The sequence below is a fragment of the Typopeltis vanoorti genome, chromosome 2, assembly GCF_054136105.1.
Source record: "Typopeltis vanoorti isolate ZY-2024b chromosome 2, IOZ_Tvanoo_1.0, whole genome shotgun sequence".
NCBI lineage: Eukaryota > Metazoa > Arthropoda > Arachnida > Uropygi > Thelyphonidae > Typopeltis > Typopeltis vanoorti.
Genome location: NC_143550.1, coordinates 90,915,678 through 90,935,470, shown reverse-complemented (window position 1 = coordinate 90,935,470; position 19,793 = coordinate 90,915,678). Strand labels below are relative to the sequence as shown.

At 35.6% G+C, this 19,793-nt stretch overlaps 1 protein-coding gene across 4 annotated transcripts in view; it reads left to right on the top strand.

Annotated features, from left to right (window-relative positions):
* LOC150109246 (uncharacterized) overlaps positions 1 to 19,793 on the top strand; it is a 149,800-nt gene that overhangs the window by 118,293 nt on the left and 11,714 nt on the right. For all 4 annotated transcript variants that reach the window (XM_090406709.1, XM_090406710.1, XM_090406698.1 and 1 more), the window contains one exon: positions 17,894 to 18,067. In XM_090406709.1, coding sequence (XP_090262835.1) covers positions 17,894 to 18,055 — 162 coding nt within the window. In that variant the 3' untranslated portion in view covers positions 18,056 to 18,067. The remainder of the gene's footprint in view (positions 1 to 17,893; positions 18,068 to 19,793) is intronic.

The window sequence follows — 19,793 nt, the reverse complement described above, 5'->3', positions numbered from 1 at the left end:
GAAGTATAACATCTTTAGCATAAAGCATTGAGCTGACATTAACATCTCTAATTGTGATATCATGTTTAATACCACTTTCCTTCATAATGCGATCCATATAGATAATGAATAACAGAGGAGATAATGTTCATACTTGTCTGACACCAGATTTAGCATTAAACTATTTTCCTGAACTTCCTTCAATTCTAACTGCTGACTTACAACTCAAATAAAGACTAAGTATTGCTTGATATAATGCCCCATTGACACCATATAACTGTAGCGTATTGAATAGCTTCTCTCTTGGCACCTTGTCATATGCCTTTTCCAAATCGACAAAACTTAAATACAGATCTTTGTTATATTCCCATGCTTTCTCAACTAATTGTCGTAAAGCGAAGATCTAATCCTGACAGCCTCTATTTGGCCTGAATCCAGCTTGTTCTTCACCAAGCTTTTCTTCCACAATTTTTCTCAACCGTTTCTCAAGTATACTTGCATAGATCTTGCTAGGAACACTCAGTAGGGAAATACCTCTGTAATTCTCACATTCAGTTTTATTTCCCTTTTTATATATGGGTACTATTAGAGCTCTACTCCATTCATTGGGAATTCATCCCTCTGTCCAGATTTCACATTTCAAGCCATTGATGGCTTTTTCTACTTCAAGTATGGATATGTTATTCCTGACTGCATGCATGGTCAGTGTTTTTTACCACTGTGCTATCTTCACTGCTAGTTTCTTTTAGCAGTTTATTATCTTTAACTCCTTTTACAGCACTCTTTCCTCCATTTCTAAGCTTCTTCAACAACCTCCAGAATATCTTATCACTTTCTTGATATTTATTTTCTATATTCTTGCCAAAGTCCTCCCATGACTTTTGTTTAGCTAGTTTTACACAGTGTTTAGCATTCTTGCATTTCTCTCTATATTCTCCAAGAGCACAAGCTGACTTATTTGATAGGAACTTTTGATATGCTTTCTTCTTTTCCTTCACTGCCTGTTTAACTTCCTGTGTCCACCAGGGAGTTCTGATTTTGTTATCCTTGCAGACAACTTCACTACATATCTCTCTAGCTGAATCAATCAGGGTTTGATTCCTGTTCTGAAACTCTATAGAGAAAACATCACTATCAACAATAACATAGTCAATGAGACTTTTATTATTCCTCGCCTCTTCTCTCCATGTGAATTTGTGCACATTTTTATGTTGGAACATGGTGTTAGTAATAACCAGTCCAAGTCCTGAGCAGAAATCTAACAGATATTTGCCATTATTATTAGCATTGCTCTTTTCTCCAAATTTTCCCAAAATATTTTGTATGTCTCACAATCATTTCCTACTCTGCTATTTAGATCCCCAACAAGGACCAACTTTAGGCAGAAACCTAAGAGAGCAAAAACTCTCAGTACTAGGGAACTTGAAGCATCAGAGAGGTGTATTTTCCATAAGTGAACTCTCAGTCGATGCATAAAGTATTTATTAAAATAAAGAGCCGAAGGCTTCATTTCAAAATTATATAAATTAACTGGATATTAAATCCAACATCATTTCAAAGCTGAATACAGAAACTATAAAAGTTTCATGCGAAAATTGACCAGAGAGCTTGCAGGAATACACTGCCGCCATACTACAAGTTTCCCTATCTGAACCTAATAGGAAAAGCACGACCACTAAAAGCACCCGTATATTGCTTTCTATTGGTCCATTTTTGGTCTATTGGTCCATAGAAGGCAACATACAGATGCTTTTTACTTTTCGTGCTTTTCCTATTAGGTTTGGCTAGGGCAACTCGTAGTATGGTGGGGGTGTATTCCCGCAAGCTCTCTGGTCAATTTTCACACGAAACTTTTATAGTTTCTGTATTCAGTTTTGAAATGATGTTGGATTTAATATCCACTTAATTTATATAATTTTCCATCGCCGAAATGAAGCCTTTGGCTCTTTAGTAGTATAGTCAGGAAAATAATATATATGCAAGCTTTGTTTGCTTGTACTTGGGTATAGGATTTAAACAGGAATGTAATTTCCTGTCTGTTATTTACTTGATAAACATTTAAAAAAAAAAAAAAAACACCTTGTACTGCTCTCTCTGATCCAGAATGAGTTAAAAGTATGGCAGGGCACTATTTTATATGGAAAATATGAATTCTGCATTGATTTTTATCTCAGTATTAATCCTGGGTCATACTCATGCTGAGGAGACTTCAGTAAAGATCGAAACAATCTGGATAGTGACCCTTCCCATAATGCATAAAAAATAAAAATATACTCATCCAATAGGAAGCATGCTTTGCTTTATGGGATACTGAGGCAATTAATGTGATATCAACAGCCTTTACAGATTAGTAGCCTAGTCGCAAAGATACTTTACACACAAATGGTTTGCTTACACTTGGGTATATGATTAAAAGAATGTAATTTCTTGTTTGTTATAATTTAGCCATGTAATCTTTAAGCTACCTTGGCAACCTCTGCATTAAGTCCTCTGAACTTCAACTCCCTATCTACCAGCACCCGCACGTTGCTAGTTTCATAAAAAACTGAATACCCATTATCTTTTACTTATATTCTCAGCCTATGCAAATCATCCTGCAATCTCTCTCTCTCTCTCTCTTTATATATCATGTTGATTAATTATTATTATTAAGAGAGACCTTCAGGGAGTCAGGAACTCATCAAGGGAAGCCGCATTATTCGCACCAGCTGTAATACCTGTTCTTGAATTCATTCATGCTACTTGTATGCACAACATCCAATGGCAGTCCATTCCAATCATACACCACTCTGAGAGAAAATTCTAGCCCTCACCCTCTTCTTGGCAGCATTCATTCTCAACTTCCAAGGATGCCCTCATGTCCTTTCTCCATCCTTCATAAAATGAAAAATTCCATTTATGCTACCTGTTGTTGCATATTCAGCAGACAACTGAATATTTCCTTTCAGATTATTTCTTATATCATTTTTATGCAAATTGACATGTTGACTGCTATTGGCCAAAGTTGTAAACTGGCTGTTGGTGCCAATAAGTTGGGAGTATTTTCTTTTCAAAAACATGATTGTTGATATGTTTTTCACTTTGTCACTGTAACTAAAAACTTTATGTTAGCAAAAGTGTTTTCAGCACTTGTATGATTATTTCACTAGTTGAAAGTTTATAGTCCCATGAAGGTTGGGAGCATGGGATTAGTATACTAATAATTCATATGAAAAATGTAATGTGAGATAACTCATAGTTGCCATCCTGATATTGACGGCAAACTACCAGTCATCTTGTAGTTGCACTCAACGTGTTAAAGCAGTGGTCTAAGCACAGAGCCTTGCTGCCTACTGCTAGTCACCATTCTCCTGCATTCTGATCCTCCATGTATTACTCTGGTATCTATTCATCAATATTATAACAAGTTAGTAAATTACTAAGGCATGACCTGGCTTTCACAAAGTTTTGCCTTCCCGTCAATAGAGGATCATATTCTTATCCAGCCATTCCTGATTCTGTCTTTGACCAACTTTTCTACTATATTTATCACCACTCTCTTGAGACTCTGATTGGTCTATAATTTGCTGCTGCAGTCTTTGTGCAGCAGTACTATGTTGCTCTCCTTCCACTCTATTAGGACTTTACAAGAATTGAGACTGTTTAAACTACCTAGTTAGAGGCAATGTTAATTCCTTTACACATTTTCGTAATACATTACCTAATATCCCACCTAATCCCATGATCATATTTGCATTGAGATACAGCAATATTCTAAGTACTTTCAGTTCATCAGCCTGTATTCTCACATCACTTATTACATCTGCCACAGCAATATCCTCACTTGGATGAAAGGGTCACTCAGTGGTTCCACTATTTTGTCTGCTTTCATGTCACTATTGGTGCTCATTAAAGTTATCCTTATTAAAAGACCTGTATGTGCCTGATGAACTGCACTTGAATGGTTTTGGAGTTAAATGTTTATAAAAAGTGTTGTTCACTGAGAGTTTCGAAGTGCAAAATCAGGAAAACTAGAGATATTGAGGGGGGGAGGAGACATCAAGCAGGTGTCTCGCTACCCTTGGAACAAATGAGTGCGGATGTAGGAAACGACTGTGCAGGAATACCAAATCTGGGATAGATGAGTATGAGTGCAGGAATGACTCTGAACAGGCTGGGTGTGGTGTTCTGAATGGGATAGTAATGACATTATTTTAAAGTAATCATGGGCCTGAGGGGATGTTTAGTGAGTGGTATTATTAATGATAACAAAATGACTTCAAGAAGAATAAAGTTAAGGATGATTGTAGTTCTGAGGGAAATAGTTCATTTGAGGCTGTCTGGTATGAGATAGAGGCCAATAACACAAAATATATTATTGTTTGCTTCTGTAGATCTGTGAGTCCAGAAGATGTGGATGACATGCATTGGCAGATTCGCACAATAAATGCAGGCTGAATGGTTATATGGGAGACTTCAGCTATGGGGATATAGATTGGATGGAGGAAAAAGTACATGACAAAATATTATCAATTACTAAAGCATAATTACATGGTAATCTGCTAATAATAGCACATAATGTGGAAGGAGGGGGGAGAGACCAGTAGTTTGAATGTGTTGAATCTGATAATAGCATCAGAAGATCTGTCTAAAACTACAGTAGCAACTCGACCTCTGGGAGAAGGTGATCATCCACTTTTATTCTGAGAGGTTGTTAAACATGTGGAATCTTCAGTCAAGAAAGGGTTGGGTGAGTGGAACTAAGCTGGCAATTATGATAAATTTAGGTGGCAACTTGGAGCAGTGCCTTGGCATAAGAAACTGCATGGAATGAATGTCATTAGTGCATAGGAAGTGTCAAGGATTGTTTGAGTGAGGCAGTATCAGTCATACCCAGAGTCAGGAGATAAACCGAGTAGGGATTAAGTGGATGGCTAGCACTATAAAGCAAGAGCTGCAAAAAAAAAGAAAAAGAAAAAAAAAGCATTGTGGAAAGAATATAAACAAAAAGATGATCGGCATGCTCATAAGCAATATAAAGCACAAGCAAGAAGGGTAATACGAGGGTGGTCTCAAAAGTTCTCGGCCTCGACCACAGATGGCAACACTATCGGCAAGAGTTTTTTTTCTAAAAATTGCAAGTCATTCTGTCAAGTAGATTGTTTTATACAGCTGTCTGAAGCAAAAGTGTTGTCTATATCCCTTGAAATCGATAAAATTGAGTATCATGCAGTTGTAAAATTCTTTGTAAAACAAGGTTTAACGCCAAAAGAAATTCATTTGAAGTTCATAAAAGTTTTTGGGCACTCTTCTCCTTCATTTTTGACAATTAAGAAATGGAATGCCAAGTTTAAACATGGCTGTACCCTGAAGATGATCCATGTGAAGGATGTCCAAAAAGTGTAACAACACCAAATCATTGATCAAGTGCACAATATGGTATTGGATGACCAGTGAATTAAAGTGTGTGAAATTGCTGAAACTATAGGCATTTCAAAAGAACATGTAGGATATATTTAGCATGAAGAATTGCAAATGAAAAAGGTTTGTGCAAGATGGGTGCTGTGCTGGCTCACAGCAGATCAAAAATGCACTTGCATGAAAATCTCTGAACAGTGCTTAGAGCGTTTTAACAAGAATAAAACTGATTTTGTGCGTCGATTTATTACTATGGATGAGACTTGGATTCACCATTACACACCAGAAGCAGTCAAAACAGTGGACAGAAGCTGGTTGTTTGGTGCCAAAGAAGACGAGGACATGACATCGGTGTTTTGGAATGCTAAAAGCATTTTGTTTATTAATTATCTTGAAAAGGGTAAAACAATAACTGGGGAATATTATTCCGATCCTTTAACCAGACACTAGACGAAAAAATTCGTCAGAAAAGACCTAGTTTGCAAAAGAAAAAAAAATCATCTTTAATCAGAACAATGCACCTGCCCACAAAGGTGTTTTCGCAATGGGAAAATTAAGGGATCTGCACTATGAATTGTTAGAACATCCACCCTGTTTCCCAGATTTGGCTCCCTCTGACTTCTATCTCTTCCCAAAACTAAAACACTTCCTCGCTGGTCAGCATTTTTCTTCGAATCAAGAGGTGATTACAGCTGTAGAGGGGTATTTTGCAGATCTTGCTGCGAACCACTACAGGGACGGGATAATGGTGCTGGAGCATCGCTGGAATAAATGTGTTAGTCTTAAGAGAGATTATTGAAAAATAAAAATAATTTTGAAATTATAAATTTGTTTTTTCATTGTTAGGCCGAGAACTTTTCAGACCACCCTCGTAAGTATGATACAGAAGGCTAAATCTGATGTTTAGAGAAAATTAGCTAAACGGGTGAAATCCAAAAAAGTTTTCTGCTATGTAGCAAGTAAGAGAAAGAATGATTATGGAAAGATAACTTTACTCAGTAGTAGTAGCAGCAAAGTGACAGAAGCAGAATAAATAGTTGAGTTACTAAGTGATCACTTTGCAAGGGTTATATCCAGGTGGTGACTTTGCAGTTACTGATGTAAAAATTGAGGTGAATTTACTGGAGGTACTCGGCATACTGAAAAATATCAGTGTGAATACAGAGGTAGGACTGGATGGTATATCAGTTCATGTACTATGACAAAAATTTGTTTTAATCTAAGTCTCAGCTCTGACAAGGTTCTAAGGGTTGAACTGCATCCCTTGGAACCTTTGTGAAAGTATTGGAAAAGGTTTAAAGGTAAAATTCAGGAATGGATGAATAGGAATATAATACTCTATAGGGGTAACATAGCTTTGTGAAAGGAAGGCCCTGTCTTAGTAATTTATTCACATTTTATAAGGTGCAGTAGAATTGGATAAGGGAAATGACTACACCATGATATTACTGAACTTTGCAAAGGAATTTGACAGAATACTGCATAAGTTGGAGCAAATGAAACTGAATATGAGGCTGGTGACATGGATAGGAAGGTGGCTGATAGACATCAGAGGGTGGTGTATGGTAGAGTGGAATCAAATCAAATGAGGAGGACTAGCGAAGTGCTCCTGGGCTCTCCATACTATGGCTACTATTTAATTTGTACATAAATTATGTAGTGGAAGATTTGAAGGGGGGGGGGATATTCTGTTGTTTGCTGACAGTGGGAAAACTGGGGACGGCAATAGCTGATGCTAGGGATCTGGGGATGGTAGTGGACAGAGATTTGAAATTCAGAGGAAATATTGCTAGAGTTGGTAAAATAACTCAGTGGATTATTTGAATGTTGAAGAACACACTGACAAGTAAAGACAGAGAGATTACTATCCCTGTTTATAAGGCTTTGACTTGGTTACACGTTGCTACTGTTCACAGATTTGGTCACTTGGGTTTCTTGGGGATCAGGAAGTTGTGGAGAGGGTTCAGAGATGAGTGACCAAGCTGGTGACAGGTTTGTGGAATGCTCTCTATGAAGATAGATTAAAGGTATATGTGGGTTGTGGAGTTTAGTTGACAGGCAAAGGAGATGGGATATGATAGAAACTTATAAGTTACTAAAGGGATTCTATAAGATTGACACAAAAGAAATTGTTTAATACATGAGGAGTAGGAGGAGAACAAGGGTCACACCTAGAAGTTGTCTAAGAGTGTGATTAGCAAGGGTGTGCAGACTAGGTTCTTTAGATTGGTGAATAAGTGGAATTAATTGACAGAGGCATTTATGAGTGCCCCAGTGATGAATAAGGTTGAGTGGTATGGTAAATATTGTGTGAAGAATGGATTGTGTGGGTCTCCTGTGATGAGGTGAATCTTCTGACTACATGGAGATATAAATAATATATATACACACACAGTGAAACTTGTTCAAAGCAGAATCGCAAGGGACCGAATATATTTTCCACATTGGCCAAGTTTCCGTATTATACAAATTTGCAAAAAAAATTTTTAAATCCATTAAAATCATATTATATGGTACATACCTGTTTGAATGAAAATCATCGTTGCTGGCTCTTGTGAATAGGTGATACTTGTAGACTTATGTTATTAAAATAATAGTAATAATAATAACAGATTATTAAAGCACTGTATTAATGCTCTATTACACTGCACATTACACGTTTCCGATATATAACTCACTGAGATTTCTTCCACAGATCCAACAAAGAAACTTGTTTCCACTTTTTTGTGATCATGTCTTTTTGAATGCAGTCTTTAACTGTATACAATAGTTCAAGAAGGCTGGAAGAGTTTGAATCATTTGCAAACTGCATTACTTCACTGATGCAATGAAGCGCTTGTTCATGTGTATGAAATATCATGTTCTCCGCTGCTGCTTCTCCTCCTCATTCTCCACATCTTCGTTTTGTGTATTTCTTACTGCTAGTAGAGCTGTAGCAGATTGAAAACTGTAATGTGTGGCTAGATGGTCATCACTATGAACAAAGTTCTCTGTATCATGGGAAAGTTCTTTTCCTCGGCAGAGATTGAATATTGCAGCAATGTTTTCACTCGCCTCCTCCAAATTATCTGCCACATCACTTTCCCCAAACTCAGCTTTAGCAAAACACTTTTTTACTGTTTCTGCTTTAATTTTTTTCACTGCTAATGCGTAAGAGCTATCGACTTCTACATTTGAAATCAAAGATTGCATCAGAAATTGTCTGTAGTACAATTTGAATGTGTAAATAACACCCATATCCATGGGCTGTAATACCCTTGTTGCATTTTCTGGAAACCAGGTTATTTTCATATTTGAAAGTGTTACCTTTTGGGTGGCAGGTAGCATTGTCAAGAAAAAGGATGACATTTCTATTTTTCTTCTTCATTTTTGCATTAAACATGTTTAACCTCTCTTCCATTGTAGCTGCAGTCATCCAAGCTTTTTTTTTCTCCAAATCACTGGTAAATTATTAATTTTGAGGTTCTTGAAACTTCTTGGTTTTGCTGCTTTTCCATTTCTCCCACCATATTCCCACACAATAACTTAATGCCCGAAAAAACATTCCTGTTTCGTCCACATTGTAAATGTTTTTAGGTTCATATGGTGAAATCAGTTCTAGCAGTTCTGGTTTCCATTCACTCACTACACTTTCATCCACATCTTTAGATTCCCCACAGACTTCATTCCACACAATATTGTGCCTCTTAAAACTATCCAACCATCCTGTAGACGCCTTAAACTGATCATTCCCGAGAGATTTGGCTACTGTGAGAGTTTCACTTTGGACCATTGGACCGAATATGTGAATGTTTTTTGATCATGCATTCGTGAACCACTCCCACACTACCTTGTTGCCGGTTACCTTTTCCTTCCTCTTCATTTTGACTGTTTCCTTGCAGCTACTCATTCATTATTTTATCCTTTTGTTTAAGTGGTATACTTGCGTTTTGCCACACTTAAACCGCATCATTATTTCCCATACCTAGAGTTTATCCTTTTCTTTAGCTTCAATGACTTTGACTTTTTCGTTTAGCGACAACACCCCCGTACGATTTAGCCATAATGCAAAAAATGAACTGATTCGGTTTGTTGAAATTTGGGTTACTAAAATGTTTGGACTTACCAGAAACTGACCAACATTAATTCTCAAACGAAACAGTAAAAGCAACACAAATGCCAAAATCTAATAAATATAGGTGTATTTTTAAAACACTTTCCGCTTTATACAAGTAATTTTTAATAAATTCTGCTTATATTGCTTTCCATTAACGTGTTGGGCAGATTCCGCATTATACAAAATAAATAACACTGTAATGCCTATTCTTCTGGCCTGGACTATATAATTTGTTCACATTGAGCAAGTTTCCACCTTATTCACTTTCCGCCTTGGACAAGTTTTACTGTATATAAATAATATCAGGTTGCTTCATTAGATCGCTACATGACAAGTTCGTATTTAAACTGAGATGATAAGATATAGCAAATATGTTATTTTGGGGAAAGGGAGTGGTATTCTGGAAGAGGAATATCATTAGAGGTGTACTGCACAAAACTGTTACTGCTTAATTTCAGTGATAATGATATTGGGAGAGGATTAAATGGAGATATATAGTTGTTTGCAAATGATATAAAGTTGGGGAGAGCGTTGAAGAGGTGAAGCAAATGTCACTGTAGAAGTATTTGAATAGACTGGCTGTGTAGGCCCTTGAGTAGGTTGCCAGTTCAGTTTTGCAGTGTATAAGAAGACCATCCATTATTTTGATTGTAATATGAAACATTGAAAAAGGATAATCAAGGAAAAGGAGTAGCCATAGTATTCCACACTAAATATGAGGCTAATCTTCTTGAATGGCAGGCAATTTCAAGTAGAGTGATGTGGTCAGATATCAGAATGGGGAACTGGACAATGCGACTTATTTGTGCCTATGGTGCCACAGAAGGTTCTACTAACGTAGAAGTGGAGGAATTTTTTGAGACTTTAGAGAAACCAGCTGACACAATGAAAAATGAAAAGTTGGTCCTTGTTGGGGATCTGAATAGCAGAGTAGGAAATGATTGTCAGGCATACATAAATATTTTGGGAAAATTTGGAGAAATGAGCAAAGCTAATAATAATGGCAAATACTTGTTGGATTTCTGCTCAGGACATGGATTGGTTATTACTAATACAATGTTCCAACTTAAAAAATGTGCACAAATTCACATGGAGAGAAGAGGCAAGGAATAAGAAAAGTCTCATTGACTATGTTATTGTTGATAGTGATGTTTTCTCTTTAGTGCAGGACACTAGAATGTACAGAGGTTTGAAATTGGAAGTGATCACCATTTAGTTTTGAGCAAGATAAAATTGAATGTCATACTGAAAAGAATTACATGTAAGAAAGTTTTAAAGCGAATAAAAGTTGAGCAGCTCTCAGATGTAAACTGTAGACTAAAATACAGAAATATTATTGAAAAGAAAATGAAAGAGTTTGAGAACAGGAATCAAACCGTGGAGATTCAGTGGCAAACTCTGAAGGAAACATTGATTGATTCTGCCAGAGAGGCATGTGGTGAGGTTGTGTGCAAAGATAAAAAAATCAGAACTCCCTGGTGGACACAGGAAGTTAAAGAGGCAGTGAAGGAAAAGAAGAAAGCATATCAAAAGTTCCTGGCAAATAAGTCAGCTTTTACTCTTACAGAATACAGAGACAAATGTAAGAAAGCTAAACAGTGTGTAAAACTAGCTAAACAAATGTCATGGGAGGACTTTGGCAAGAATATAGAAAATAAATATCAAGAAGGTGGCAAAATATTCTGGAGGTTGTTGAAGAAGCTTAGGAATGGAGGAAAGAGTGCTGTGAAAGGAATTAGAGATGATAAAGGTGAAATGAAAACAGGAGAAAAAGATATCCTTGAAGTATGGAGTAATTACTTTGAAAAACTGCTAAATGAAACAAGCAGTGATGACAGCACAGTGATAAAAAACACTGACCAGGCATGCAGTCAGGAATACATATCTATACTTGAAGTAGAAAAAGCCATCAAAGGCTTGAAATGTGGAAAGGCAGCAGGAGTAGATGATATTCGACCAGAAATGCTGAAGTATGGTGGTATAAGAGTCTTACAGTGGCTGCACTGCATAGTTCAGAAAGCCTGGACAGAGGGACGAATTCCCGATGATTGGAGTAGAGCTCTCATAGTACCCATATATAAAAAGGGAAATAAAACTGAATGTGAGAATTACAGAGGTATTTCCCTACTGAGTGTTCCTGGCAAGATCTATGCAAGTATACTTGAGAAACGGTTGAGAAGAATTGTGGAAGAAAAGCTTGGTGAAGAACAAGCTGGATTCAGGCCAAATAGAGGCTGTCAGGATCAGATCTTCACTTTACGACAAATAGTCGAGAAAGCATGGGAATATAACAAAGATCTGTATTTAAGTTTTGTCGATTTGGAAAAGGCATATGACAAGGTGCCAAGAGAGAATCTATTCAATACACTGCAGTTATATGGTGTCAATGGGGCATTATATCAAGCAATACTTAGTCTTTATTTGAGTTGTGAGTCAGCAGTTAGAATTGAAGGAAGTACAGGAAGATGGTTTAATGTTAAATCTGGTGTGAGACAAGGATGTACATTATCCCCTCTGTTATTCATTATCTATATGGATCACATTATGAAGGAATGTGGTATTAAACCTGATATCAAAATTGGAGATGTTAATGTCAGCTCTTTGCTTTATGCGGATGCTGTTATACTTCTAAATAAATCCGCTACAAGTCTGCAAGATTCTCTGACTAAATTGAATAGCTGTTGTAATAGATATGGTATGAAGGTCAGCAATAAAAAGACAAAGACAATGAAAATAGGCAGAATCATTGAAAATGTCAACTGTGTTGTGAATGGAGAACCTGTGGAACAAGTAAAACATTTCAGCTACTTAGGCACAATTTTTACCGAAGATGGTAAACTAAATATAGAAATAGACAACAGAATCAGCAAAGCTGGTATCGTGGGAAGTCAATTGAATAAATTCATATGGAATAAGAAAGAAATTAGTCGGAACACTAAATTAGCTGTATACAAGACTGTGTTCAAACCAATTTTAACTTATGGATATGAGAGCTGGGTCAGAAGTAAAACACTTGACCAAAGACTAGAGACCGCAGATATGAGAGTCCTGAGAAAGATTAGAGGCGTGAACAGATGGCATCAATGGCAATATCATATTAAAAATGAGGATATTAGGAAAGAACTTGACATTGTCAGCATCCAGGAATGCGTTAGCAGAGCTAATCTCAGATGGTATGGTCACTTAAATAGAATGGGAGAGGAAAGATTAGCAAAACAAGTGTTCTCTGCCAGGTTGGCAGGAAAACGACCCAGAGGAAGACCAAGATATAGGTGGATTGATACGGTACAAAGTGCCTTAGACGATAGAAATATAAGATCTGATAATGTTGGAGTCTTGACAAGTAACAGACTGATTTGGAGGAAAATTGTAGATAGGAAGTTAGTAATGATGTAAATTTTTCATATAGTACTATCATATCCTGTACACCCCTTGAGGGTACATGGCAGGAATTTGATGATGATGATGTAAGAAAGTTTTAAAGTGAATTAAAGTTGAGCAGCTCTGAGATGTGAACTGTAGACTGAAATATACAAACATTATTCAATAAAAAATGAAAGAATATGTTCTGGTAACATTTTGGCTAGATATTTTGTTAGTTTGTAAGTAAGGGAATGGATACCATCTACTATTGGACCTAGTGGTGTACCTACTTTATGGATTTCGGGAACACCATATAGTCTTGGAGTTAACGGATGCATAAATTTTAGTTTTTTGATTAAGTCCACAGGCCAGTTGGTCATATCACGTAATAGTTCATTGGTATTAAGATGGTTTTTGTGAGTAGGATCTGTGTTAAGAACATCATAGACAGATGTGTCCGATAATAGATTATTGATCTTTTCTTCATATTCCTTAGCATTTAAGATGAAAGTGTTGTTGCCCTTGTCCGCTCTCAGTATAATGATTTCTTTGTTGTTCTTTAATTTGAGTAGTACTTTTTCCATAGTGCTGGAGTTGGTGTAAGAATATATAAGAGAGAGAGCAGAGAGGATTAAGCGGCTTTTTAATCATAGATCATTGGCTATTGTGTGTGTGGAAGTAATGAGAAGGCTTTCTCTAAGTTGCAGATAAAGTCCATTTTTGGAATAATCTATTATCGGACACATCTGTCTATGATGTTCTTAACACAGATCCTACTCACAAAAACCATCTTGATATCAAGCAATATTTGGTCTTTATTTGAGTTGTAAGTCAGCAGTGAGAATTGATGGAAGTACAGGAAGATGATTTAATAATAAATCTGCTGTCAGACAAGGATGTATCTTATCCTATGTTATTCATTATCTACATGGATCACATTTTTGATTTAAAGCGGTATTAAATCTGATATCAAAATTGTAGATGTTAATGTCAGCTCTTTGCTTTGTGCGGATGATGTTTTACTTCTAAATAAATCTGCTACAAGTCTGCGAGATTCAATGAGTAAATTGAATAACTGTTGTATTAAATATGGTATTGAAGGTCAGCAGTAACAAGACAAAGACAATGAAAACAGCCAGAAGCACTAAAAATATCAAGCACATTGTGAATGGAGAACCTATAGAACAAGTAAAACATTTCAGTTACTTAGGCTCAATTTTTAGTGAAGATGGTAAATTAAATATGGAAATAGATAACAGGTTCAACAAAGCTGGTATGGTAGGAAGTCAATTGAATAAATTCATATGGAATAAGAGAGAAATTAGTCAAAAAACTAAATTAGCTGTATACAAGACAGTGTTCAAACCAGTTTTAACTTATGGATCTGAGAGCTGGGTTAGAAATAAAACACTTAACCAAAGACTAGAGACCGCAGATATGAGAGTCCTGAGAAAGATTATAGGCGTGAACAGATGGCATCAATGGCAATATCATATTAAAAACGAGGATATTAGGAAAGAACTTGACATTGTCAGCATCCAGGAATGCGTTAGCAGAGCTAATCACAGGTGGTATGGTCACTTAAATAGAATGGGAGAGGAAAGATTAGCAAAACAAGTGTTCTCTGCCAGGTTGGCAAGAAAAAGACCCAAAGGAAGATCAAGATATAGGTGGATTTATATGGGTAAAAAGTGCCTTAGAAGATGGAAATATAAGACCTGATAATGTTGTAGTCTTGACATTAACAGATTGATTTGGAGGAAAATTGTAGATAGGAAGTTAGTAATGATGTAAATTTTTCATGTAGTACTATCATATCCTATAGGCCCCCCCCCCCCCTCTTGAGAGTAAATGTCAGGAATTTGATGCTGATGAAAAAGGTCCAGAGATGAGTGAACAAAGGAATATCAGGACTCAGTAATGTATGTTATTGGGGGGGGGGGGGGTAAGATGTTAAAGGAATGTAAATTGCAGAGCTTGTTGGATAAGTGGAAAAGACATATTGAAATATACAGGGTGTTCGGGATAAATTTGACAGTTTCGTAAGGAAAAAGAAAATCTTCTTTGTATCTATTAAATTTAATGAATTGACAAAAAAACATTACAGGCAGAGTTAATTACAATACTATCAACAAGATTTACTCAAAATAACCACCATTAGCATCGATCACAGCTTCAATTCTGCTTCGGAACCTCGAACAAGCTGATGCTACAGTCTCCCTGGGAAGGGCCGCAAAAACTGTTTTAATTTTATCCATTAACTGGGCTTTTGTATTACTGGAAGTGCGATTGGTGTCTTTTTCAACTGCGCCCCATACAAAATAATCCATGGGGTTAAGGTCTGGGGAGTTTGGAGGCCAAACATTTGGACTGGTGAAGTCGTAGAAATTTTCAGACAACCATTTTTGACTTTTCCCAGAGGTGTGGCAAGGGGCCGAATCCTGCTGCCATACATACGGCCTACCATTGGCTACCCTTGTTATCCAGGGCTTGACTACAGTTAGCAACTCCACAAACAAAGCCCGAATTCCAATGCCAGGGTTCTTCAACACCTGTTCCTGCAGATTTGCGAGGAATTCTGCTGTACGAACGCAATGAGATCGTCTGCTAGGGATCTTTCTTCTTGCTACATCCTCGTAGTCACCATTGCAAGTCTCTAGTTCATGCCTGATTGTTTTTACTGTATTCAGGGAGCATTGAGCAGCAGTCGTAATATCCTTATTTTGATGGCGGGCACGAATCATCATGATACAAGTTATTCTCTTCCATGATTCAGGTGGGTTCCAGCTATCCATCCTTTCTGACATCTTGTATATGAATGAAGAAGGGTCCAAACTTTTAAATGAAGAGAAGTGTGTGTTAATACATGTAACTTACGGAAAAATATAATTAATTATAAATATGTCAAATTTATCCCGAACACCCTGTATGTAATAAAAACATTTTAATAAGGGAAAATTTTATCTTAGTACAGGAAGAATTAAAAAAAAAAAAAAAGAAAGAAAGATACGTAGAATGTTTGTTGGGAAGAACTAGAGGCCATCCATGAAAGTTGTGAAGAAGGATGTGAGGAGCACATTTTTTAAATGGAGAATCGTGGGTGACTAGAACATATTACTAGGAATGAATTGGAATGCTGAGAATGTTAAGAATTTTAAGGTTCAATATGATATGTTGTGTGAGAAACTCCCACGATCAGTGTGCTTGACACATGGAGATTGATGTGATGATAATTTGAAATTTGGAAGGCATGAATGATATGCATTGTATACAATTAGTTTAGTGAAGGAAATAACGGACCTGTAAGTAATAGAGGACCAGTGAGCTGAAATTTGGTCACATTGCTAGAATCATGATGGTACAATAAATTAGGGTAGTGATGATGGTAACATGCAGAATTAAAGAGATTATGGTTCTACTCTGAAAATCCTTGATCAGTTTATATATTATTTACCTAAATTAGGTTATATGATTTTTTTTTTAAGTTTTTATTTTTTAAGAGGATAAAGATATTTTGTAAAGGATCCAGAGAAAAACTGGTGGTGGTGGTTTGTAGTGTCTGATTTCTGGAATATTTTGTATTAAAGCATATTAAATGAAAGCTGTTTGTAAAACTGGAGTGATTGAAAGGTAAGAGGTGATATAACTGAGATAACTTGAACAGTTTTTACCAAATTAATATTAGTGATTTTTCTTAGAGTAGCAGAAGATAGGGGTATATATTTATTATAACTAATTAATAACAGGAACACTTACATTAATTTAATTCTTTTATTTGTTGAATTTTCAGCTGTGTTTCGTAAGCATTATCAATACAATTATAAGAAAATAATCCCAAAAAAGAGAGAGTTCAATTGAAAGCGCATGATATTATATGCACTATTTGGCATAGGAGAATAACTCAATCTGCATTGATAGGTATCCAAAAATTAATTACAATAAAATAAATAGTTCATAAAATGTTTTTAAATCTAAAATTAATTAATTGCAGTTTACGGACCTCATGAATGGTCAGTATAACTTCCTAAAATTGAGAAAGTTTAAGGCAATTATTTTTGTTATGGTTTAGATTGCTGATGTGTGCTTTGCAGCTTTCTGTGTACAGCCTTTTAAGAAAATAACTTATGTAATACTATGGGTTTTTTCCACTGAATCCTGTGTTTTGTAGTTAATGAATGGCTTGCTAAACCAGATTTATTGGGTTCTTTAAGTGAAAAAATCTTGATGTTCTTCAAGATGAATTTGCGCAGAATGACCAATCTGCCCATAGTAGCATAAGCCATAAGAACAGGGAATTTCATTTTCCTATAATTGTATCGATGACTATGAAACATAGCTGAAAATTCTACAAATAAAATAAAATAAATTAATATGTTTCTGTTATTAATTAGTTATATTTAATTCTTCTACTTGTGTCACAATTTTTAGATCAATAGGGATATACACAAGAAGCCATTCTTGGAAATTATGAGGATGTATAAACTGGTGAGTAAGGAGAAAGTATTTTGCATGAGAGGGGGTTGGAGAGTGGAATGCTTGTGAGAATGATACAGAAACAGGAAAATAAGTTTGTGACATAGTTTCATTAGCACTGTGACAGTGTGAGGATTCCATAATAAGTGTTTGGCTCCACAGTGATATGAGGCTGATAAAATAAATATTAAGCCTTTTTATTTTGCTTGTGATATAGTTTGGTAAAATAAAAAGGCTTAATATTTATTTTATCAGCCTCATATCTTTGTGGAGTCCGAGACTTATTATGGAGTCCTCACACTGTCATAGTGCTAATGAAACTATGTCACAAACTTATTTTCCTGTGTCTGTATCTTTCTCACAAGCATTCCACTCACATACTAGGCAACAAGAAATAATTTGTTTTGAATTAATCTTTGGAAATTTCATATACTTACACCTCTGAAAATTAGAAATTCTATTTTTCATTTTCATTTTGCATTGGGTAATAAGCTGACATGTTTAATAATATACCATAAAAATTCTAGGTTATATTTGTGTTGGTTTATTGCATAGTATTAATTAGTCTTTTATTTTTCATTGTAGTTAGAAATATTCAAGGAAGACTATGTTGCAGAAATGAAATCACGCATAGACACAGAAAATAAATCGCATCATGCTGTTGATGAACTAGTAAAGTTACAAAGTAGAATGATAGAAATAGAAGAGAGGATGAGCAACTGTTTTTATTGTAGTCAGTTTCGGTAGATGACGAATAATGTGAGTATTATGTATGTCAAGTTTTGTTAAGGTTAACATTGTAGTTTGATACATATAATTCAGATAAGAAAATATCATACAGGATGGTACTAGATGTTTTAATCAACCTAAAAAATTAAGACTTTCATTTTACTATGCCTGTAACCATTGGTTCCTGACTCTTGGTATAGTTTATCCCTCATCAAAACAACACAATATGCTCACATTGCTGTGAGCTCTTGTTTTGTTACTTCAGAGTTTACATTCTCAAGTGCAAATTTGGACTATTTACCATTGAGCATTATTTAAGAATAAAATTCTTCATCTAGGAGAGATCAGTAACCATTTTTCATAATTTTTTTTATTTTTATTTTAACTGTTCTGTTGAGTATGCTGAGTTCCTGATTACACAATGTACTGTTTGTTTGTAGAAGAATTAGCTAAATTTGCTACAGTAGATGAATTAGCTAATGCTTCTTGCTGTTGGATGAACTCGGCTGAGTACGGCAACTAAATGTTAAGTCTCTAATTAGTCGGCATATTGTTGACTGATTCATTTTATGTTACATGCTCTTTTTATGACCTGTCACTAATTATTTTAGCTTTGCAACATATTCAGGAACATTCTTTAGCCATGGCACATAATGGAATAGACTCGGCAGTAATCAGTGCAAGAAACTGAAGCATTAGGAATGAAACCTTATTGATAATGCAATAAACACATTATTCAGAAGACTCATTTTAGTGAATACATAGGGACCAGCAAACTAGTTTTATATAGCACAAAGTTTGCTATAATGAATTTAAGGGAAAATAATGTCTCCCTCCAATCTGAGGAAATAAGTACTCAAGAAGCATTAGCATTCAGTTTGGCAACTGTGACTTATTGAACTTACCTTGCACCAAATTTTAGCGTGTCTTTAATTGGTCTTTTATTTATCCCTCTCCCTCCCATGCACTGCAGAGTTACAAGTATTGGCACTTAGCAGTTATGAAGTATTATGAAGTAAGTGTTCTCTTTCAGCCAGAAAACTGAGGGGTGGGTGACCTCATTACCAAAGTTTTGTCCTTTCAGGCATTTTTCATTATTTTTAAACATTTAAAAAAAAAAATTGTTTAAAAATAATGAAACCTGATTTTACAGCATATTTAATTTATAATGCTGTTATCCAACAATAACAACAACAAAAAAAAATCTTAGACTATGTTATAGGGATTATAAATGGAACTAAAATTACTATAAACACAAATGAAAGATTTGGAAGGAAGGGAAATAAGAGAAATGATACTGGAATTTTAATCAAAGGGAGATTGGAAGTAATAAACAATAAGTGTAGAGACAGAACAATAAGAATATAGTAACAAAAATAATACTCTTCTAATCATACCACTATTAATTGCACTTTATTAACTATACAAACACCAGCATTCATCTATTTCTTTATTCAAATTATTAGGGTAATTTAGTCCCTGGGCTATGGAGATGGCAGGGTTTATCATCCTGCAAAACAAGCAAACCAGCCAGAAGAACATATGTGATTAGCACAGACAGCCTTAATTGTTTTGACTGTAATCATAAAAAGTGGAAAGATTTGCAAATGTTCAGTTACTAAGAAACATTAAAAAGTTTATTAGAAAGCACTAATCTGATAAGATACCTAAGTCAGACATACTACACATTATTATACCGTAGGCTTGCCAGACGTCCCATATTCTACATCGAATTTTGCTATCCCGTATTGTACTT